General features: G+C 40.9%; 1 protein-coding gene across 1 annotated transcript; it reads right to left on the bottom strand.

Moving 5' to 3' along the window:
• Positions 1 to 559: 559 nt before the first annotated feature.
• LOC143855989 (uncharacterized) lies at positions 560 to 12020 on the bottom strand. The gene is made up of 3 exons (XM_077366031.1): positions 11479 to 12020; positions 602 to 6154; positions 560 to 563 (listed from the first exon to the last, which is right to left on the bottom strand). Exons 2-3 carry the CDS (start codon positions 6019 to 6021, stop codon positions 560 to 562), a joined length of 5424 nt encoding a protein of 1807 aa, XP_077222146.1. The 5' UTR covers positions 6022 to 6154; positions 11479 to 12020.
• Positions 12021 to 19743: the final 7723 nt, after the last annotated feature.

Raw genomic sequence — 19743 nt, 5'->3', positions numbered from 1 at the left:
ATGATGCTTAATCTTGAACTCTTCGCAAAGAGAGATTACTTCCTTCTTGAAATGAGATCCATTATCTGAGATAAGTTCATGGGGAATTCCATATCTGCAAATTATGTTGGTGCGTATGAATTTAGCAACTGATGAGGATGTAAGCTTTGCATAAGAAGCGGCCTCAACCCACTTGGTGAAGTAATCAATAGCAACGAGTATGTACTCGTGACCATTAGACGACTTGGGAGAAATCTTGCCAATGATGTCAATTCCCCATACCGAAAACGGCCAAGGAGAGGTAAGAGAATGCAATTCGGTGGGTGGTACATGGATGAGATTCGCATGTATCTGACATTTATAGCATCTCTTCACAAATGTGTGACAATCTGCTTCTAATGTCGGCCAATAATACCCCAGACGTAGGATCTTCCTTGCCAACATCTTCCCATTCATATGAGGCCCATACACCCCTTCATGAATATCTGCGAGAATTTCTTCTGCCTGATCTTCAGTGACACATAAGAGTTGAATTCCATCGAAAGACCGTCGATACAACTCTCCTCCACAAATGACGAAATTAGCTGCCAATCTCGGCAAAGTCCTTATTTCTTTACTCGACGCCTCATTGGGATGCCCCTGGCCTGAGATGTAGTTCTTTATGTCTGTATACCATGGCTTTCCATCGGGACATCTTGCAGTTATTTCTATAGCATCAACATATGCAGGAGCCCATTGCTCTTGAACCGTGATGGGCCTCATCTTCATATTGTGAGGTATGTCAATCATGGAAGCTAACGTTGCTAAGGCATCGGCGAATCTATTCTTCAACCTTGGCAAATAACTGAAAGTGACGCGTTGAAATTGCTTAGCGAGAATATCCAAGTATTCATGATATGGCAATAGCTTTTCTTCTTTGGTTCTCCACTCTCCTTGAGTTTGGCAAATGATTAGCTTCGAATCTCCATATACGTCAAGATTCTCTATGCCTAAGGCCAATGCAGCCTCAAGCCCAACAATGCATGCTTCATATTCTGCCATATTGTTGGTGCAATTGAATTGTAACTTAACGGCAACGGGGACATGCTCATTTCGAGGCGACACAAGCAATGCCCCTACTCCTTGTCCTGTTTGGTTTGCTGCTCCATCAAAATAGAGGGTCCAACCAGTTTCTGGATATTCATCTTCAACCATCATGATCTCTTCATCTGGGAACATCGGCTTGAAATGCTGACTTTCTTCTCGGGGTGCTTCCGCCAATTGTTCAGCAATGGCTCGGCCCTTTACTGATTTTTGGGTTACATGAGTGATGTCAAATTCAGACAACAATAATAACCATCTGGCAGTCCTGCCTGTCAGGGCTGGTTTTTCAAAGAGATATTTCAGAGGATCCATCCTCGACAAAAGCAGGACCTTATGTGATAAAAGGTAATGCCTGAGTCGCTGAGTGGCCCAAACTAAGGCTAAGCAGGTTTTTTCTAGGACAGTATACTTCTGTTCATACTCCAACATCTTCTTGCTAAGATAATACACAGCCTTTTCATGCTTGGTTTCTGGATCTTGCTGTGCTAACATACAACCCATTGTGGTTTCTGTTACTGACAAGTAAAGCAGCAATGGATGCCCCGGTATCACTGGTGCTACTATCGGTGGCTCAGACAAACTTTGCTTTATCTTTTCAAAGGCCTGCTGACATTCCTCTGTCCATTCTTTGGAAGAGTTCTTCTTTAAGAGCTTAAAGATAGGTTCACAAGTTGATGTCAGATGAGCGATGAATCGCCTTAGGAACTGTATCCTTCCTAGGAATCCCCGAATTTCCTTCTCGGTTCTAGGCGGTGGCATCTCCTGGATAGCCTTAATCTTCTGAGGATCTACCTCTATACCCCTTTGACTCACCATAAATCCAAGCAACTTACCGGAGGTAACCCCGAACACACACTTGCTAGGATTCAGGCGAAGCTGGTATTTGAGAATTCTTTCAAAGAACTTCTTAAGGTTCGGGATATGATCTTTCCTTTCCTTGGCTTTTACAATCATATCATCGACATAAACTTCGACTTCTCTATGTATCATGTCATGGAGCAAGGCTGTAGCTGCTCTTTGGTATGTCGCACCGGCATTCTTAAGACCAAATGGCATTACCCGATAGCAATATGTCCCCCATTGTGTAATGAACGAGGTCTTAGCCATGTCCTCGGGTGCCATCTTAATTTGATTATAGCCCGAGAAACCATCCATGAAAGATAGTAATTCATGCCCGGCCGTATTGTCCACCAAGATATCGATATGTGGTAGAGGGAAATCATCTTTTGGACTTGCCTTGTTCAAATCCCTGAAATCTACACACATTCTCACCTTTCCATCTTTCTTCGGTACAGGTACTATATTTGCGAGCCATTCTGGATATTCCACCACTTGCAGAAATCCAGCATTCAACTGCTTAGTAACCTCTTCTTCTACTTTCAGGACCCACTCAGGCTTCATTCTCCTTAGCTTCTGCTTTTTAGGTTTAATCCCAGGCAATAAAGGTAGCTTGTGCTGAACAATGTCTTCGCTCAACCCGGGCATATCTTTGTAGGACCAGGCAAAAACTTCTTTATATTCCTTAAGTAGGTTTATTAATTCATCGCGCTCTTCAGAGGATAGAGTATTTCCAATTCGTATTTCCTGTATTAAATCTTCTGTTCCGATGTTTATAATTTCGATTTCATCTTTAAGAGGCTGGGCTCGGCGCTCCTCCTCTTGTTTGAGCATATGCTGCAATTCAAGGGGAGTTTCGTTGATCCCCCCTTCCTCATCTGAGGAGGGAGTGTTATCATTATTATTAAAGTCAGAAGCAAACACAGAGACATACTGAGAATCAGATTTCATTGAATTGAAAGAAGTTACATCATTATCATTGGACTCATCCTGAACAGGTTCAGGATTCACATAGTAAATAAACTCAGAAAATGACTCGCCTGGACTAGGCACTGACACTGATTCACTCGACTTGACTAGACTTGACTTAGCAATAAAATAAGATGGAAAAACATCAGAACTCCAGTTTGAAAGATTTTCTGTTGCAGGTGCAATCTGACTCTGAGGTTCAGTAAAGGTATCATTACTCTGAATAACTGCCACTAGCACATCTTCACAATCTGTCTCTTCTTGTTCTTCAGAATAGTAATCAACATCAGGCACATTTTCTTCAAACAAAGATTCCAGCACATCTGGCTCAAGGTAGACTAACCAGTCCTCAACAGTTTTCTCAACATAATATATCGGCGGTTCTGTTTCTGGGAGAGCAAGGCCACTGAATATTTCAAAACCGGGTATCATGATCCCTGTCACTGAGTCATACCATGGTTCAGAAAACCCATAGTATGGAAACGTCTCACCTTCTTTGATAAAATGACCATTCATTGATAAGGGATATGGAGCCATTAGGAGTACCCTTCCGGTGCGGCGGATTTCTTCCTTCAATTTCAACAATTTTTCCATGGCTTCCTCCTCCTCTTCAGTAGGTACATATCCAAGACCGAAAATTCCATGGTTTGCTTTGATTGGGCGCCAGTGAGATGCCTTGCTTGGATCACGGCCCAAATTCATACCAGGGAAGTAGTTCATTTTTCTCATCATCTTGGCCACCACAGAACTGATGGCGAACGGCAAACACAACTCCTCCCGAGAGGCATCCTTGTAAGAGATAACAGCAACCTCGAATGCGAAACCATTCAAGTTGTAGTCATCTGCTTTTGCAACTGGAAGGATCAAAGTTTCTCCTGTTATTTGCCCTATTTCTGGCTCTTCATCACCTCTGACAGTGAACAACTTCCCATCTTTAATGAACTTCAATTTTTGGTGAAGGGTTGAAGCGACAGCACCTTCCTTATGCAACCAGGGACGTCCTAGAAGCATATTGAACGAGGCTTTGATATCAATAACTTGAAACTCAACCTCAAATTCTTGACCGCCCATAACGATCCTGGTGGTGAGGACTCCGACCACATTTCTTCGGGTATTGTCATATGCGAGGATACCAAGGGTTGATTCGGCAAAATCAGTGGGACCGAAACCCAAGGTAATGGCAGTTCTTAATGGACACACATTCAACGCGGATCCGTTATCTACCAACACAGATGGTACTTTCTTGCCTCCACAAACAATAGTGACATGAAGAGCTCTAGCATGATTCCGACCTTGAGGAGGCAGCTCTTGATCTGAGAAACTAATGGCCCTGGTGGCCTGGGTTAGAGCAACAACTTCAGCCAGTTGCTCCGGAGATATCTCTGAGGATACCTGTGTTGTATTCAATTCTTTTAACACAGCCTCTCTGTGTTTCTTTGATGCTATCAATAATCCCCATACAGATATAACAGCCTGAGTTTTCTTTAACTGCTGCACAACTTCATCATCTGGATCTTTCACATATTGCGGCTCCTCTCCTCGAGCCAATGCCCCTGGATTTTCGACTCTCAATTCAACAGGTTTGAAAATTCTTCCGCCCCTTGTCACATGTCTGACTTCATCCAATTCAGGCTCATCATAAGTGATAATTTGAGGGACTTGTGGCTCATAGGTGATTACCAAGGGAGGTACAGACTCTCTTAGGTGTGATTCATCACAGAATATGATTTGGGGTTCAGAGATGGGTTCTAAGGCACATATGAGGGTAAGAGGATCAAACTCAGGATCTCCTATGGTTATGGCATTAACGGCAGCAGGAGGATTTGCATGACCAGGTAATGGGTTTTGGGTGACATTGGGTCTTGGCTGGAATGCAATGACTTTCTCATCAATGAGTTTCTGGATTCTAAATTTCAAGGCAATGCAGTTGTCAGTAAGATGACCAGGACCTCTGTGGTACTCACAGTGTAGGTCAGCTCGCCAACTTGCAGGTAGAGGATTGGGGGGAGGCCGGATGGCAGGTAAGGTTATGCGACCTGAAGCAAGACACTGCTTAAGCACCTCTGAAGATGGAATGGGAAGAGGGGTAAATTCTACCCGGGTTTGTTGCCGAGGTGCGGTTGCGGTTTGAGCATAGTCCATTACTAAAGGTTCTTGGGACCTAGAGGATTGAGCATTGGAACGGGAAATACTATTGACTTGGGCTGGAGGGGACTTTTTGAAATCTCTGGGGTTTGGGTTGCTACGGTTGAATACACCTTGAGCCATAGCCTCCTCTATCTGGGTGCCAGCCACGATGAAGTGTTTGAAGTCTGGATAGTATTGCAAAGACATGTGATACTGGAGCTGGGGGGAAATATTTTTCATGATTATCTGGACTTGTTCTTCCTCAGACGGGCGCTCCATCATCTGAGCTGCTATTCTCCTCCATCTTTTCACAAAAATCAAAAAGGATTCCCTCAAGTCTTGCTTTGTTCTCTCTAAATCCTTTCTGGTGATTTCTGTCCCATCATCATATTTGAATTGCCTGATGAACTGCTCGCCGATATCCTTCCATGTCCTGTAACGAGTCTTGTCCAAGACCATGAACCATCTCCTCGCAACCTTGGTTAGGGAAACTGGGAACAATTGAGCCATTTGCTCAGAAGATAAGCCTTGAGGCTGACACATGATGGTGAACATTTGCAAATGTGTGATTGGACAACCCACACCATCATATTTGTCGAAATCGGGCATTTGAAAATTGGCAGGAAGGCGAATTTCGGGAAATAAAGTAAGATCACTAGGATTGAAACCACCCTGGTCTTGAAACTGAATGTCTTGAACTTTCCTGGTAAGAGTCTCTAATTTCTCCATAACAGACTTATCAACCATGGACTGAGAAGGCCTACTGTGATTCTCGCTGTACTGCTCTTTTTCTAAGTCTTCTTCGACTTTATCAGGGATATTGATGAACACTGTTTGGGCAGGTGCTACTGGAGTAGCTGCTTGGCGCATAGGCCCTTTATCCTTGGACAACGACGGTCCCAACTTTTCAGAAAGCTGAGCCTTGATAACTCGGTTTTCTTCTTTGAGTTCTTGAAGCTGTTGGAGAATCAAGGTAAGAGTATCGGTAATAGCAGCGGGTGGAAGACCATCTTGGTTGTCTGCCATTGGTGAGGATGAGGACGGGAAAGAAGGAGATGCTGGGGTTCTTAGAGAAGGTGGCGGAGAAACAGATTTCCTCTCTAACCTCGAAGAGACCCGAACCCAAGGAGTATTAGGGTTAGCTATGATGTTTATTGCCCTGTAATATTCGAAAGACATATTTTAAAATCAGAGAGAAGAATAGACGATGATGCACACATAGACAAAGATAATGAAAGAGAAGGATGGACTTTATTGATCAATCATTTGAGTACATGGTTCAATCTTTCAAAGATAAACATGGAACTAAGCATTCTTTTTAGACTTCTTCTTCGGACGACAATCTTCCTCAACTGACTCCTTTAAAGGTTTGATGATTCTTGCATCCCAAGCAGATGAAACAGCTTTGACAATCTTGGGCTTGAGACCCTCAGGCGGATAGAAATGATGAAGGGGAGGCACAATGGATTGCTCCCTTCCATACTGACGCTGAATCCTGGCAGGAACATAAAAGGAAGTCTTTTTGAGACCAAGAAGGCGAACGTAGTTAGCTTCTCCGGTGTTGAAGACAGCTTCTTGGATTCCGGGAATTTGCCAATAAATCTGATCTTCTTGGCGAGAATTTAACCATTCAACCCAATCGCTTTTATGATCGAAAGAAACATCATGACGCCATTCACTGAAGGTGTATAACGTATGATCAAAATGGACAGGAGCTGCAATTTTTAGCTTGTGGCATAACCACACTTGAAGTAATGCAGGACATCCTGAGAAAGACCCAACGAAAGAGCGAATATAAGAGCTTGGACCTGAACTGGCACGAAGGTGAGCCATATCATCCAATCCATTGAAAGTTTCTGCAAGCATAGTAGGAATTGGATTGGCGCCACGATCCATTTGATCAACGAGGTCCAGAAGAACAGCTGACGCAAAGCGAGAAGGCTGGACAGTGAGGAACCTAGCAAAGGAGCAGAATCTCAAAGCGCGCCGTCGAGCTTTTTGAATATCAACAGCACCAATGTATCCAACAGGAGGGTAAATGTCAATCAGTCGCTGCATGGACACTTTTTGGCCTTTCATGAAAGAGTTCATGGATTCATCTGGATTATCCATCAAGCAAAGGAACAAAGGACGATAATCTGGAACACAGGATGGCTTCACTAGAGGGCCATCCACAGGATATTCCAATAAGGCACACCATTCTTCAAAGGTGGGACACATTTCTTGGTTGCCAAAATGGAAGACATGATGATCGGGATCCCAACACTCTGATGCGGCATAGAGTAATCCCCAATCGAGCTTGATGGTTGCCACGTAGCCGAAGAGATTTTTCTCTTGTTCACTTATGGCGTAGATATGGGATTCTCTTAATGTACCACGGATCCAATCAAGAATTGTACGAGTAGACATAGTGCCCGTAAGCCAAGAGAAGGGATATAAGAATGATCAGGATTACATGAACACGAGATTGGGATAAGTTCCTGCCAGTACAAGGAAAGTATGAATACATGATCGAATCATACGATAGAAGAATGAAAGGCATACGATCGAAAGATTAGATGAGATAGCATAAGATTGCTTTCAACGGATAGATCAAGAATGACTAATCCTATGAGATCTTTGGAAATGATAGGATTTATATCCTAACCCCTAAAGGAAATTTTTTTTTTAATCTCGCACATTTTAACAGTGTGACCTGAAGGCATCAACCCTAATCCTAATCAAGCGGAGTGGAGAGAGGATCTCGACTCATGACTTTGTTCGTGTACCTAGGACCGATCGTAGCCATTGGAAGATGGTCTACGGCCTAATCTAGACACAAATAGGTAGGATATCCTAAACTAGGCTCACACACGTGATACACATGTGTTCGTATACTACATGCATGTGTGGGTTAATCTAGGGGTAAGGCCAAGAGTTCCCTTAGCGCGAATCCCTGTTCGATATACTGTACCAGTGTCCGGCGTATCAGTACGTGAACAAGAGATCCGTTTACGTACCATAAAGGTACTAGGCTAAGGGTGGAATGCTTCTCTAGCACAGAGGCACCAGGTGATGAAATCCCAGTCAACCATGCTAGATAACACTCCGGGTTCCTAAAATAGGACGTGTGTGCACGTGAGATGCAGAGTTTAGATGCAAGTGATGTAAGTGTGTGCAATATGTTTGCGCAATCTATGATGCCTTCAGGTTTTGTTAGATTAAGTTTGAGTAAAGTGTGATGAGAAAATAAAACAAGACAAACTAATCTAACAAGTATAGAGTTTTTATGAGCCAATTAAATTAAATTCAAATGAATTATCTTTTGAAATTTTAATGAAGTTAGGTGGTCCCCAGCAGAGTCGCCAAACTGTGGTACCCGATCCCGCGAGAGGGGTGTGGCGCGAGCCGCCACGCGCTCTCTCTTGGTCTCCCGTACCCACGCGATTGGCGTGTGCATTTAATTGTTGATTTGAATTCGTCTTTCATGTGAACTTGGGATCACTAAGGCAATCCGAATTCCACACGAAAGAGACTGACAGAGTCGCCACCTAGATGTGGGATCTAGGACCCGAAATTAACCAGAAATCTAGACTCGCTACCTGGTTACGAGAATGGAAGGTATGGGGAGTTATCCGCCACATGCACTATTCCTGCCCGATAATCGGCCTTCGATTCCAAAAGCTAACTTTTTAAATTTATTTTAAATGGCTCATTCAACTCTATGTTAATGTGCGAACTAAGTGACATGCATCCTATGATCTAATTTCAATGTGAATCCTAGATGTGTATCTTGATTTATTAATTTGTCTGGATTCATTCTAAGTGAAAGTTCTCCTAGAATTCTAATTTCATGGAAAGCCCTAAATGATTTGATTAAGCATTTACAAGAAAATTAATATCCAAAACACCACAATTTGTTGTGGTGCCGACTCGCGGGTGGTATGCCGTCAGACATCCAAGCTGCCTACGTACCCAAGCCTCACTGGGATCAGAGTCGACGTAGTTCGGTGCACCTAAGCTAAGTTACATATGCCTAACTCAACTAAGACACCGACCTAGACGGGATTGACTGTTTCAACAGTTTTAGGAGAAGTTATTTAATTCAAGTTGAGGATTTTATTATCTTAGGATTTCATCTAAGATGCTATATGATTCTCATCTAAATGCAAATGGTCCCTTAGACTAATGCAGGTTTGCCTTACATCCTAGTTTACTAGGCTTGTCCTAGGGAAAGATTGGGTGACTAGTGTAACTAGACCTATGGCACGGTTGCTATACATAGCAAGCGTCCGTGATGAGGCTGGACTCCTAACTCTAGGACTCTCTAAAACTTAGGATACGACACGACACCGGTGTTCCTAAATTGGGCTCTAAGGGTCCTTACGACGGAAACCGTGATCCAACGGTTCCGAAAGACACAAGACAAATCGATTTAAATTCTCGAGGTTAGTGAAAAAAAAAAATGGAAGAGATGATGAAATAGTGTGAGGGAATGAGAAAGATAGAGAAAGGTGCGACTGAACTTGGGAGTGCCAAATTGCCTACGTACCCCGCGATGGGGATCAAGCCACACGTAGTTCCGCTGGGGAGGTTGCTTGGATTTTGGAAAACAGGATTGGTATTTGGATCAGGAATCGGGTTTGTATTTGAGCATTGGACTTGAGATTCAGAAACATTGATTTAGCAATGGGATTTTGGAATTGGGAATTTGCATCAAAGAATTGAGCATATAGGAATCATCAAGGGTTTGAATTTTGGGAATTCAAAATGGGCGGGCTTATGAGATTCGGTCAAATGGATTCAGACATGCGACTCAGATTGTGTTGGGATATGACTTGGTTAGGCAAAAGGGAGGAAGTTCTATTAGGTGTAAAAGGGCATTAGTAGAATAGGGGAATGACTCGGTTGTGACATGGAAGGCCGCAACTTGGTCGAATGCGACTCGGTTGCATTGGGATGGGTTGATTAAGGAATTGGATTGAGTCAACTAAGGGGAGAGTCCAATCGGTTAAAGAGGTTGAGCATACTCGACTAGAGAGTTGGGTCAACTCGACTAGGGAGGTTGGCTAGAGTTGACTCAGTTGAGCTGGGTTGGGATCCCACTTGGATGGATTGTATTGGGGCGATTTGACTTAAGCTGCAGGTGGCCTGGCTGGGTTAGATTTAATGTAACCAGATTTATGGATAAATGGTGTGCCTCAGTGAGTGGACAAAGGTATGGCTTGGGTTGATGTGACTCGGTTGAGTTGTGCTAGGGTCAGGTTAGGTGGGGTTAATGGTTGAGTTGGATTGGATTGGGTTAATGGTCAAGGTCAAGTGCGGGTTGACTTGGCTTAGACTGGATTGGAACTGGTTGAGCGTGGATTGGGGTGCGGCTTGAGGTTTGGGTGGTTGGAGTATCTTAGGAACCAATAGGGCAAAGTGGCTCTTAAGGGGAATGAATTAATTGGGCCGAATGGGCCCGATGGCCGGGTTAACTGGGTTGGCCGGGTCTATTGTAGGGGTGTATGAGGGTACTGTTGGGTGGATGAATGAAAGGCATGTGGTGTATGATGTGTGGCTATGGTTATAGGGTTTAAGGCTTATGGGTATGGGTTTAGGTGTGGTTAATGGTTAGGTTGGATTGGGTTAATGGTTAGGGTCAAGTGAGTCGGGTCTAAGTTAGGAGCAAACCCGAGACTAGCCATGGTCTAACTAGGAGGAAGCAGGGTACAAACCAGGGTGCGGACCAGGGTGCACCAGGGTGCGAACCAGCAGGGAACCAGGGTGCGAACCAGCAGGGGAACCAGGGTGCAACCAGCAGGGAACCTGGGTGCAACCAGCAGCGAACCTGGGTGCAACCAGGGTCTAACCAGAGTGTGAACCAGCAGGGAACCAGGGTGCGAACCAGCAGGGGAACCAGGGTGCAACCAGCAGGGAAACCAGGGTGCAACCAGCAGGGAACCTGGGTGCAACCCGCAGCGAACCTGGGTGCAACCAGGGTCTAACCAGAGTGCGAACCAGCAGGGAACCAGGGTGCGAACCAGCAGGGGAACCATGGTGCAACCAGCAGGGAACCTGGGTGCAACCAGCAGCGAACCTGGGTGCAACCAGGGTCTAACCAGAGTGCGAACCAGCAGGGAACCAGGGTGTGAACCAGTATCGAACCTGGGTGCAACCAGCAACGAACCTGGGTGCAACCAGGGTCTAACCAGAGTGCGAACCAGCAGGGAACCAGGGTGCGAACCAGTATCGAACCTGGGTGCAACCAGCAACGAACCTGGGTGCAACCAGGGTCTAACCAGAGGCTAACCAGGGGGAACCAGGGTGTGAACCATTAGGGAAAAATAAAAATGAAGATAAGATGGGTTAAGAGAAGAGGGAAACATGTATAACTTCAAAGTCTACCATCAAGAAGAATGAGTAAAGATTGATCCCAGATGCTTCCTAACATGGTTTTTCTTTTAAAGTAAAAGATATGCATGAAAACAGACCCTACATAGAATTGAAATAAATGCCTACCTCTTTGAAAACCCACTTTGTGTTTGATTTTTCTTTGATGTTAATTCCTTGAAGATGATTCCTTGCTTGATAATGACTGCTTTTGATATATATCACCCAACGTATCACCCGATCCGACAAGGATGGCCGAACCCTTGAAGAGATGAGGGAGAGGGATGAATTTTCTAAGAGAGGGATTCTTTTTCTTCTTCTCCCTTGGATGGTGGGATGAGAGGGTATTTATAGGAGAATGGGATAGGAGGTTAGGTGAGGTTAGGTGAGGTTAGGTAAGGTTAGGTGAGGTTAGGTAAGGTTAGGTGAGGTTAGGTGAGGTTAGGTGAGGTTTGGGTGGTTAGGATGAGAGGAGAGGTTAGGTGAGGTTAGGTGAGGTTTGGATGGTTAGGATGAGAGGAGAGGTTAGGTGGTTTTGGATGGTGAGACCCAGGTCAAGATCTGTCATTGATCTAACGATTTACGGAAATCGGGTCTCGGAATGGAATCAGGGTCCGGGCTATGAAGTGACCCTAGCTTATTTTGTCCCGATTGATGATCCGTAAAGTCAGATCAAGATATTAATGACCTAAAACATATAAATCAATGATAGAGGGGGTTCTCACATGGATTTAACACACTAAATTCACTAATCAGGGTATTTTTCAATTTTTCGGATCTAATCATCTCACCAGGTACATCTCTTTATCATTTTGTTTTTTTCAAAAAATTTGAGGATGGATCAATATATTAGGTTATTGTTGGTTAAAGTAAAGCAAAATGTGGGTGTCTACAATGGTATGCCTTGCTTTACAAGTAATCCTAATTAGAAGCTAATCTAATTTAGAAAGTAAAAACAAAAGAAAGCTAGAGAAAAAATTAGGAAACTACCTAAAGTAAGAGTCCTTACATTGGAAACTCCTTATGCCTTGCTAACCCTAATCATTTTCTATTTAAACAACACCATTCAACCCTAAGGGAGCTTGCAAAAAGGTCCACCTTTGCTCCCTACCTTGGAAAATCGTCCCATCTTGATTGGGGTATGGAGATCATCTTCCACACTTCATCTTCTTCAAAGTTCCATACTATTTCTTCCATCCTTCTTCTAAATTCAATATATTGGAGATTATTGGATTGTTCTTCGGAGTTTTTCTAGCATTTATAAGGGTGCGTTAAAGCGTATATCCCGGATATACACACCCTAGAGACAAGGAAAGTGATCAACGGTTAGTATTCCTGTCTCATGTAAACTAGGAACTAGAAAAGCATGCTAGATTAGAATTTGGTTTCATGGTGCATATGGATGTGTAAATTATTAAAAATACCAAATGAATTCGAAAAGTTTGATTTGTTTTGACGTCAATTTCGCTCTTCGAGCAATTGCCCAGAAAAGGAAGATTTTTCGAAGAGAAAAATCAAATATAGAGCAAAACAAGGTGGAATTGCCTGAAATTTTGACCTCAGTATTATGTCTAGATCACTCAAAATTTTTTGAGCTTTTCCGATTTAATTTAATACCATTAAAAATTATTTTAAAATTGAGTACATTATTAAATATACCAAACGAATTCGAAAAGCGACGAAACTTTCCTGATCAATATCTTATATATATTTTGAGGTTTTTATGGAATAAAATTTGAAAAATCACTTTTCTTCATGGTTTTCTATTTGAAGCATCGTTCTACGTGCGATTCGGGTTTTCCATTTAAAACTGAGATTTTTCAAAAAATTTCTTTTCAAACCAGTTACTTATGTTATTGGGATGATGTAGAAAAATTTTAATTAATTTTCACAAAGTTTTGATTTAAATTTCGAATTTTTATGGTGTTTTAAGTTTAAAGTTTCTAGGAAATCATTGATTTTTCATTGAAAATTGAGTTTTCAAAAATCTACTGAAATTTGGAGAAAAAATAATATGATTCATATTTGATCATATGTCGATTTTGAATTTGTTTTTTTATTTTCTTTCAAAAGAGTCAGATTTAGTTAGATTTTAAATTGGTAGCAAATCACAGTAAAATTTGATAGAAATTTTACAGTAAGCTTTTAATATTATTATTAAGTTACTATAAAATTGTGAACTAATTTTGTGAATATTTTCCATGTGATGTTTTGTAATGTTAACAACTTGACCTGATTTTGATTAAATCATTGAAAATTGAATTTAATTTCAAATATCATAAAAAATTCCAGAATATCTTAACTTTCCAATATGTATGTAATCCTTAAGCCACTTAAACAGAAACCGTAAAAATAAATAACTTCCTTAACAAAGTTCTAATCTGGCCTAAATTTGGAGAAAATCATTAAAAATTGAATTTATTTGTAAATACCATGAAAATTTCCAGAATATCATAATTTTCCAGAAAGCATGTAATTCTTAAGTGACTGAAACAAAAACCTTAGGAATCATTAATCTTCTTGTAAACTTGATATTCTAGATGCAAAGATTGTATTCATAATCGTATCATAATTGTGATCAATCCTTAACAGTTTAAGCATTTAAATTATAATATGTTGTTGGCTCCGAGGTCGTTGTCCACAGAAATCCTGAGAATATGCCAGGCAATAATATGTTATAACTTATGTGCCAAATTGTATAAGGATGGAAAGCATAATTCCCTTTCATGAATGCAATCCAAGCATGAGACTTGTCAGCCTTTAGAGGCTTAGATTCTCCCTGAACTTTAGGTATTAGGAGCCCTTAAAAAATAGAAAAATCATTAACTTAATAATAAATTTGGGTTTAGCAAACTCAAGTTCAAGTTGATCTTGGAACCGTTGGATTGCGGTCCCACCTCCTATGAACCCTTAGAGCCCCTTTAGGAATACTTACGTCACATTGAATTCAAGGTTTTAGGGTGTCCTAGAGTTAGGAGTCCAGCCTCATCACGGCCGGTTGCTATTGATAGCAACTGAGCCTTAGATTAAATTTCACTACTTAACTTCTTTTTCCCTGTGGGACATGCCTAGTTAACTTAGGATATAGGGCCCACTTGCATTAGTCTAGGGGATGTTTTGCACATAAATGGACCATATAGCATCTTAGATGGAGTCCTAGGATAATACAATTTACCCAACTTGAATTAAATAATTTCTCTAAAACGGTTGAAACAGTCTATCAAGTCTAGATCAGTGTCCTAGATGTCTTAGGCATGTAGCTTAGTTTAGGCCACCAAACTACGTCGACTCTGATCCCAGTGAGGCTTGGGCACGTAGGCAGCTTGGATGTTTGGATGGCATTCCTTGCACGAGTCGGCCCTACACACTTCAGTATGATTTTTAGGGTTTTATTCTATTTATTTCTTTCTCATTTAAAACCCTAAATTAAATTGATTAAATCACTTATGATTTTTCCCCAAATTAGAATTTAAGGAGAATTTTCACATATATTGAATCCCAACAAATCAAGAAAATCAAGATACACAATTAGGAATTACATTGAAATTATATTTTAAGATACATGTCACATAGTTTGCACATCAAAAGAGTTCAAATGAGCCATTTAAAAGAAATTTAAGAGAGTTAACTTTGGAATTGAAGACCGGATTATCGCGCAAGAATGATGCATGTGGTGGTAATTTCCCATTCCTTCCATTCTCGTAACCAGGTAACTAATCTAGATTTCTGGTCATTTATGGGTCCTAGGTCTCTTACCTAGGTGGTGACTCTGATTATTCTCTTTTGTGTGAAATTTGGAATTCTTTAGTGATTCCAAGTTCACGAAAAAGATGACTTATATTAAAAATAAAAAACACACGCCATTCGCGTGGGTACGAGAGACCAAGAGAGGAAGGCGGGCCGCACCCCTCACGTGGGATCGAATTCTTTTTATTCTTTACTACTGGTATGTTCCTCCTAGAGTGTTGGATTTTTGCTCTTCCCTTTCCTTTTACCTTTCGCCTTAGGTGCTGATGGTCCATTACCCTTTGCTAGGAAGGCACTTTTCTTATTTTCGTCTAGGATCTTAGCTAATGGGTTAAATGAAGCCATGGTATCAACGCGCAAAGGAAAGAGGCATAACTAGCAAGACTACCATTTTAGTTAATTTCATGACTTGTCCATCGGATCTGGGATTTTGATCTACGATGGAACCGCCCATTGCACGTCTTATTCATGGGCCCCTCAAACTCATGAATAAAGAGAAATGTATAATTTCTCCAATGAGCATAAGAAACTTATTCAACAACTTTGAATAAGTGGATTCATCTAATCCTATGAGATCCGATTTATGTTCGGCCTCCAAGCATTGCAGTATGTATATCCTTTAGGCGTTAATACTATTTGCTTGGTTAAGTTATACCCACCGCCTAGGAAAACTATGCAATCTACAATGGCTTCTCCTTTGGCATGTGACCAATATATCATGCATATTCTTCTTATCCTTATATGAATCTAACGGTTTACTCTAGTCAAGAAATAAGATCGGCTTATGCTTTGGCATGTGACAGTCCTATTTCCTTAACTAGCCAACGGTTAGATGGCTATGGAAGGCCACGAGGTCTTGTCCTTTCGACTTAACCCCGTTTATCAACTTAATATTTTTAAGAGGGTTACTTAATGTGGGAGTTTCAATCAACATTGTGTATGTTTGATTAGGCATCCATTGCATAAAAGAAAAACATACATCACAAACCAAATCATGCCATCCATCACATGAAAAATAAACAAACAAACCATGCCATCCATCACATGAAAAGCAAACCATCAAACCATGAAAATAAAAGCACACCATCCATGAAACCCAATTTAGCATCTTGGATCATTGGGATTCTCCCACTAACCTTATTTGAATAAGGGAATCCCTACAACACCATCTTGTCAAATTGAGGGTGAATTATGGGCAACTTTGTGCAACGACACAAGGAGAACTTCTCTGGCCTCAAAGCGAATTTCCAAAGGAGTGTAATTTGATTTGCCTTATTATTTGAAGCACAATAACATCAGCAACATCAGCAAGTTTGTCCCTCTTTGGTTGGATCGAATCCGCCCCCATCAACCAGTTAATCTGGAGCATCATCATGCCGCAATATCCATGATCCATCGATTGAGCACCAAGAGAATGATGTCATCTTCAATTGGTCTTGGACAAAAAAATATAAACTACCCTAGTATCCTACACTAGCCTAGGTAATCTATACATCATAATCAATCTCCATGGGAAACCAGTCGTCCGCCCAACTGCCCAGAGGGAGTAATTAAAAACTGATAATTAAATTACATTGCAGAACTTTAATATTACAAACCATGAAATAAATCATCACATCAGATCATAATCATCTGTAAGCCCAATGGTTTTTTCCTTGGCATTCCCATCTTGTTTTGATGATTCCAATACACAAGTGATCATTTATCACTAATGTGTTTGTTTATCTAAGTTGTAGATCTTGATAAAGTAAGATCAAGGATGCTTGGATTGAAGGCCAAGAAGCCCACATTGGACCACTAAATGGAAGGCCAAAGTCATCAAGCAAGAAGTCATGAAGACTTGAAGACATGAAGAAATTAATATTGAAGACCTTTTCTTAAATGTAATTGATCCAAACCTAGATTAGGTTTTTAGAGGCATGATTAAAGTAATCTCACACACCCTAAATAAACAAGTGATTGTACTTGTGGAGTTCCAACACCTTGGAACCCTCATAGCAATCCCATCTTGATAGAGAACTGGAAGCCCAAAAACAGAATTGAAAATCTGCTCTGCATAGGCTTCTCGGAACTCCGAGAGGTTTTCTCGGAACTCCGAGAATTATTCTCGGAACTCCGAGAAATGGTCCAGTAGACTTTTTCCAATTTCTGTGAGGCTTCTCGGAACTCCGAGATTTTTTCTCGGAACTCCGAGAATTATTCTCGGAACTCCGAGAACACTCCAACGGTCTGAAAAAGAGCCGTTTGAAATTTTGCTGGAATTACCTCAATGCCATTGAACGGTCATATTTTGGTTTTCCTATAAGTATGGGTGTTCTAAACATACAAACTATCAATCCTAACACTCTTAAACTTCATTTGAATACCCAAGAGTGAATCAAGCTTCAATTGTGCCTCTCATCACCAACTCTAGGATTTGGATCATAGGCTCTCAATTGTACATCTTTTGTAACCCTTGTGAAGGGATCTTTTAGTTCTTTCTTTCATCTTTCAAGATTTGTATTCGGGCGAGTATTCGGAGAAGCGGAGCCCTTTTTCTCCGTGGTGAGGATTGCCACCAAGGTTAAAGCAATTGTAATTGGCACCGATCTTCGCCAAGGTTAAGAAGATCAAATAGTGAAGCCATCAACGGGTTTGGTTGGTGGAGTGGAGTAGGCCTCGAGTTTGAGGACCGAACCACTTTAAATCTCGGGTGCACTCTTTCTATCTCTTTGCTCTTTCATTTGCATTGCACCATTAGATTTAACTTGTATGCTTAAAATATTGTTTTTGATCTCTTAATCGGTTTAAGTTTTTCAAATTGGTAAATTCTAGTTTTCTTAAACAACCGTATTCTCCCTCCTCATAGTTGCCATTTCTAATTCAACTTGGGACCCCCTATATCGGATTTTCAGCATCTCATGCATGAATTGAGGTCCAATCTCCTTTTGCCCATCTTTCACAATACCGATCAATTTGCACAAAACTGGGTTAATTCAATTTTGATTAACACACAACCATCCTGATTTTAATTAGAAACATCATAAAACCTTTTTGTTTGGTCTAATAAATCAGCGTACAAAATTTTGCGTGAAAACAAGATTGTTTGATTTGTGAAAATAAAATTGTTCCATACCGCGAACACAATCCGGATAGCATGACCTTTCGAGTAAGCTTGAGTGGGATATTGTTACTTGAATGCTTTCTCAAGGATCTGATCATACTACAAACACCCCAAGGGATTATTAGAAAAGTCTATGCCTGGGTTATAGGCTTTTCAAATCTTTTGGGGTGGAGAAACAAATTTCAAATCAATTTTCAAAATTAATTTCCTGAATTCCAGTAATTTTTTCCGAACTTTGAAAAATCATATGACTTATTGACTTGGTTCCAGATTAGCAGCAAATCCTCGTTCTTAGCAACCTGTGGGGCATTCCTCTGATTCTTATACCAAAATAGGAACAGAAATGATATTCCCTATCCATCCGAAAGAGGGTGAAAGGGTGAAATATTATCTACAACCATGAATTCTGAGTATTAGTTCGCACAACGAATTCCTAGCATTTGATTCCCTGTTAGCGGCGGTCGATTCAAAGCATTTGGTAGTATTCCCCTTTACGGGTCAAAGTGCGATCAAGTGGTTATTGTGCGTGAACAATCAAATGATCTACTGACCTTCACCCCAACTACCCCTAAATAGTAGGGCGTGATGAGTAGATTCTCCCCTCAGCCTCAGATCGATCCGGCATATCTCGTAAACCGCTTGTCGGATTTCGATGATTCTTGATATGTCGGATTCGTATTCGAGTCTAATTTCCAACCCATGTAAGCCAATCAATCAAAAAATCCACCATACGGTTCAGTTTTACTATTTTCGACAAACAGTCCTTTGTTTATTAAAAACACACAAAGACTAGGAACCTCGGATAGCTAGGATAAACGTCCGGACTCACAGTGGATCACCGCATGATCTATCTTTGGTTCATTAGCCTCCTAATCTATTCCCTATTTAGCTCTCTTACCTCTTTGTTAGATTGGTTGTAAAACCCCGAGCAAAATCGCTAAATGTTGCGGAAGAATAAACCGTGTAGAACAAAAATCTTGCTCTAACCCAGGATTCCTATGGACTAATTGATTTTAATGTAATTTAATAAACATAAATATAAATATCTTATTTTGCTGATGAGAAGAAAAACGTGTGCATGATCTACTCTCGAAAATTCGCCAACGATTTAATCGATGCGAAACCGCAAGCTGAACCGATGGATTCCTTTCTTTGCACAAAGGATTTTGTAAACAACTCTTTGTTTACTTTATAACCTGATCTAAATAAGATTATAATCTGAGATTAAATTAAATTCTAAAACCACTGGAAAACATAATTTTCACCCATGGTCAGGTTGTTTTATTTTTCGTTTTACTTTTCGACCCGTAACCCAGAAATGGGTTATTTCTCGACGAATAAAACTGAAAACGCATCAAATCAAGTCCAAACTTAATGAAATTTTGCTTCCAGTCTGATTTTAATAGTTTAAGATTACCCAATAATTTTCAGAATTTTAGGTATTTATTTGATTGGAATTTAAATTATTCTGAAATTGGATTATTTTAAATAAATATCAAATGGTTTTAAAAACTCATGAAACTTTCCAGATCTTAAGTTTAGAA

The sequence above is a fragment of the Tasmannia lanceolata genome, unplaced genomic scaffold (genome assembly GCF_043159265.1).
Source record: "Tasmannia lanceolata isolate RefF3 unplaced genomic scaffold, GAP_Taslan_0.1 ptg000023l, whole genome shotgun sequence".
Taxonomy (NCBI): Eukaryota; Viridiplantae; Streptophyta; class Magnoliopsida; order Canellales; family Winteraceae; genus Tasmannia; species Tasmannia lanceolata.
The sequence above is the reverse complement of the archived record's forward strand: the minus strand, read 5'-3'. Positions and strand labels throughout refer to the sequence as shown.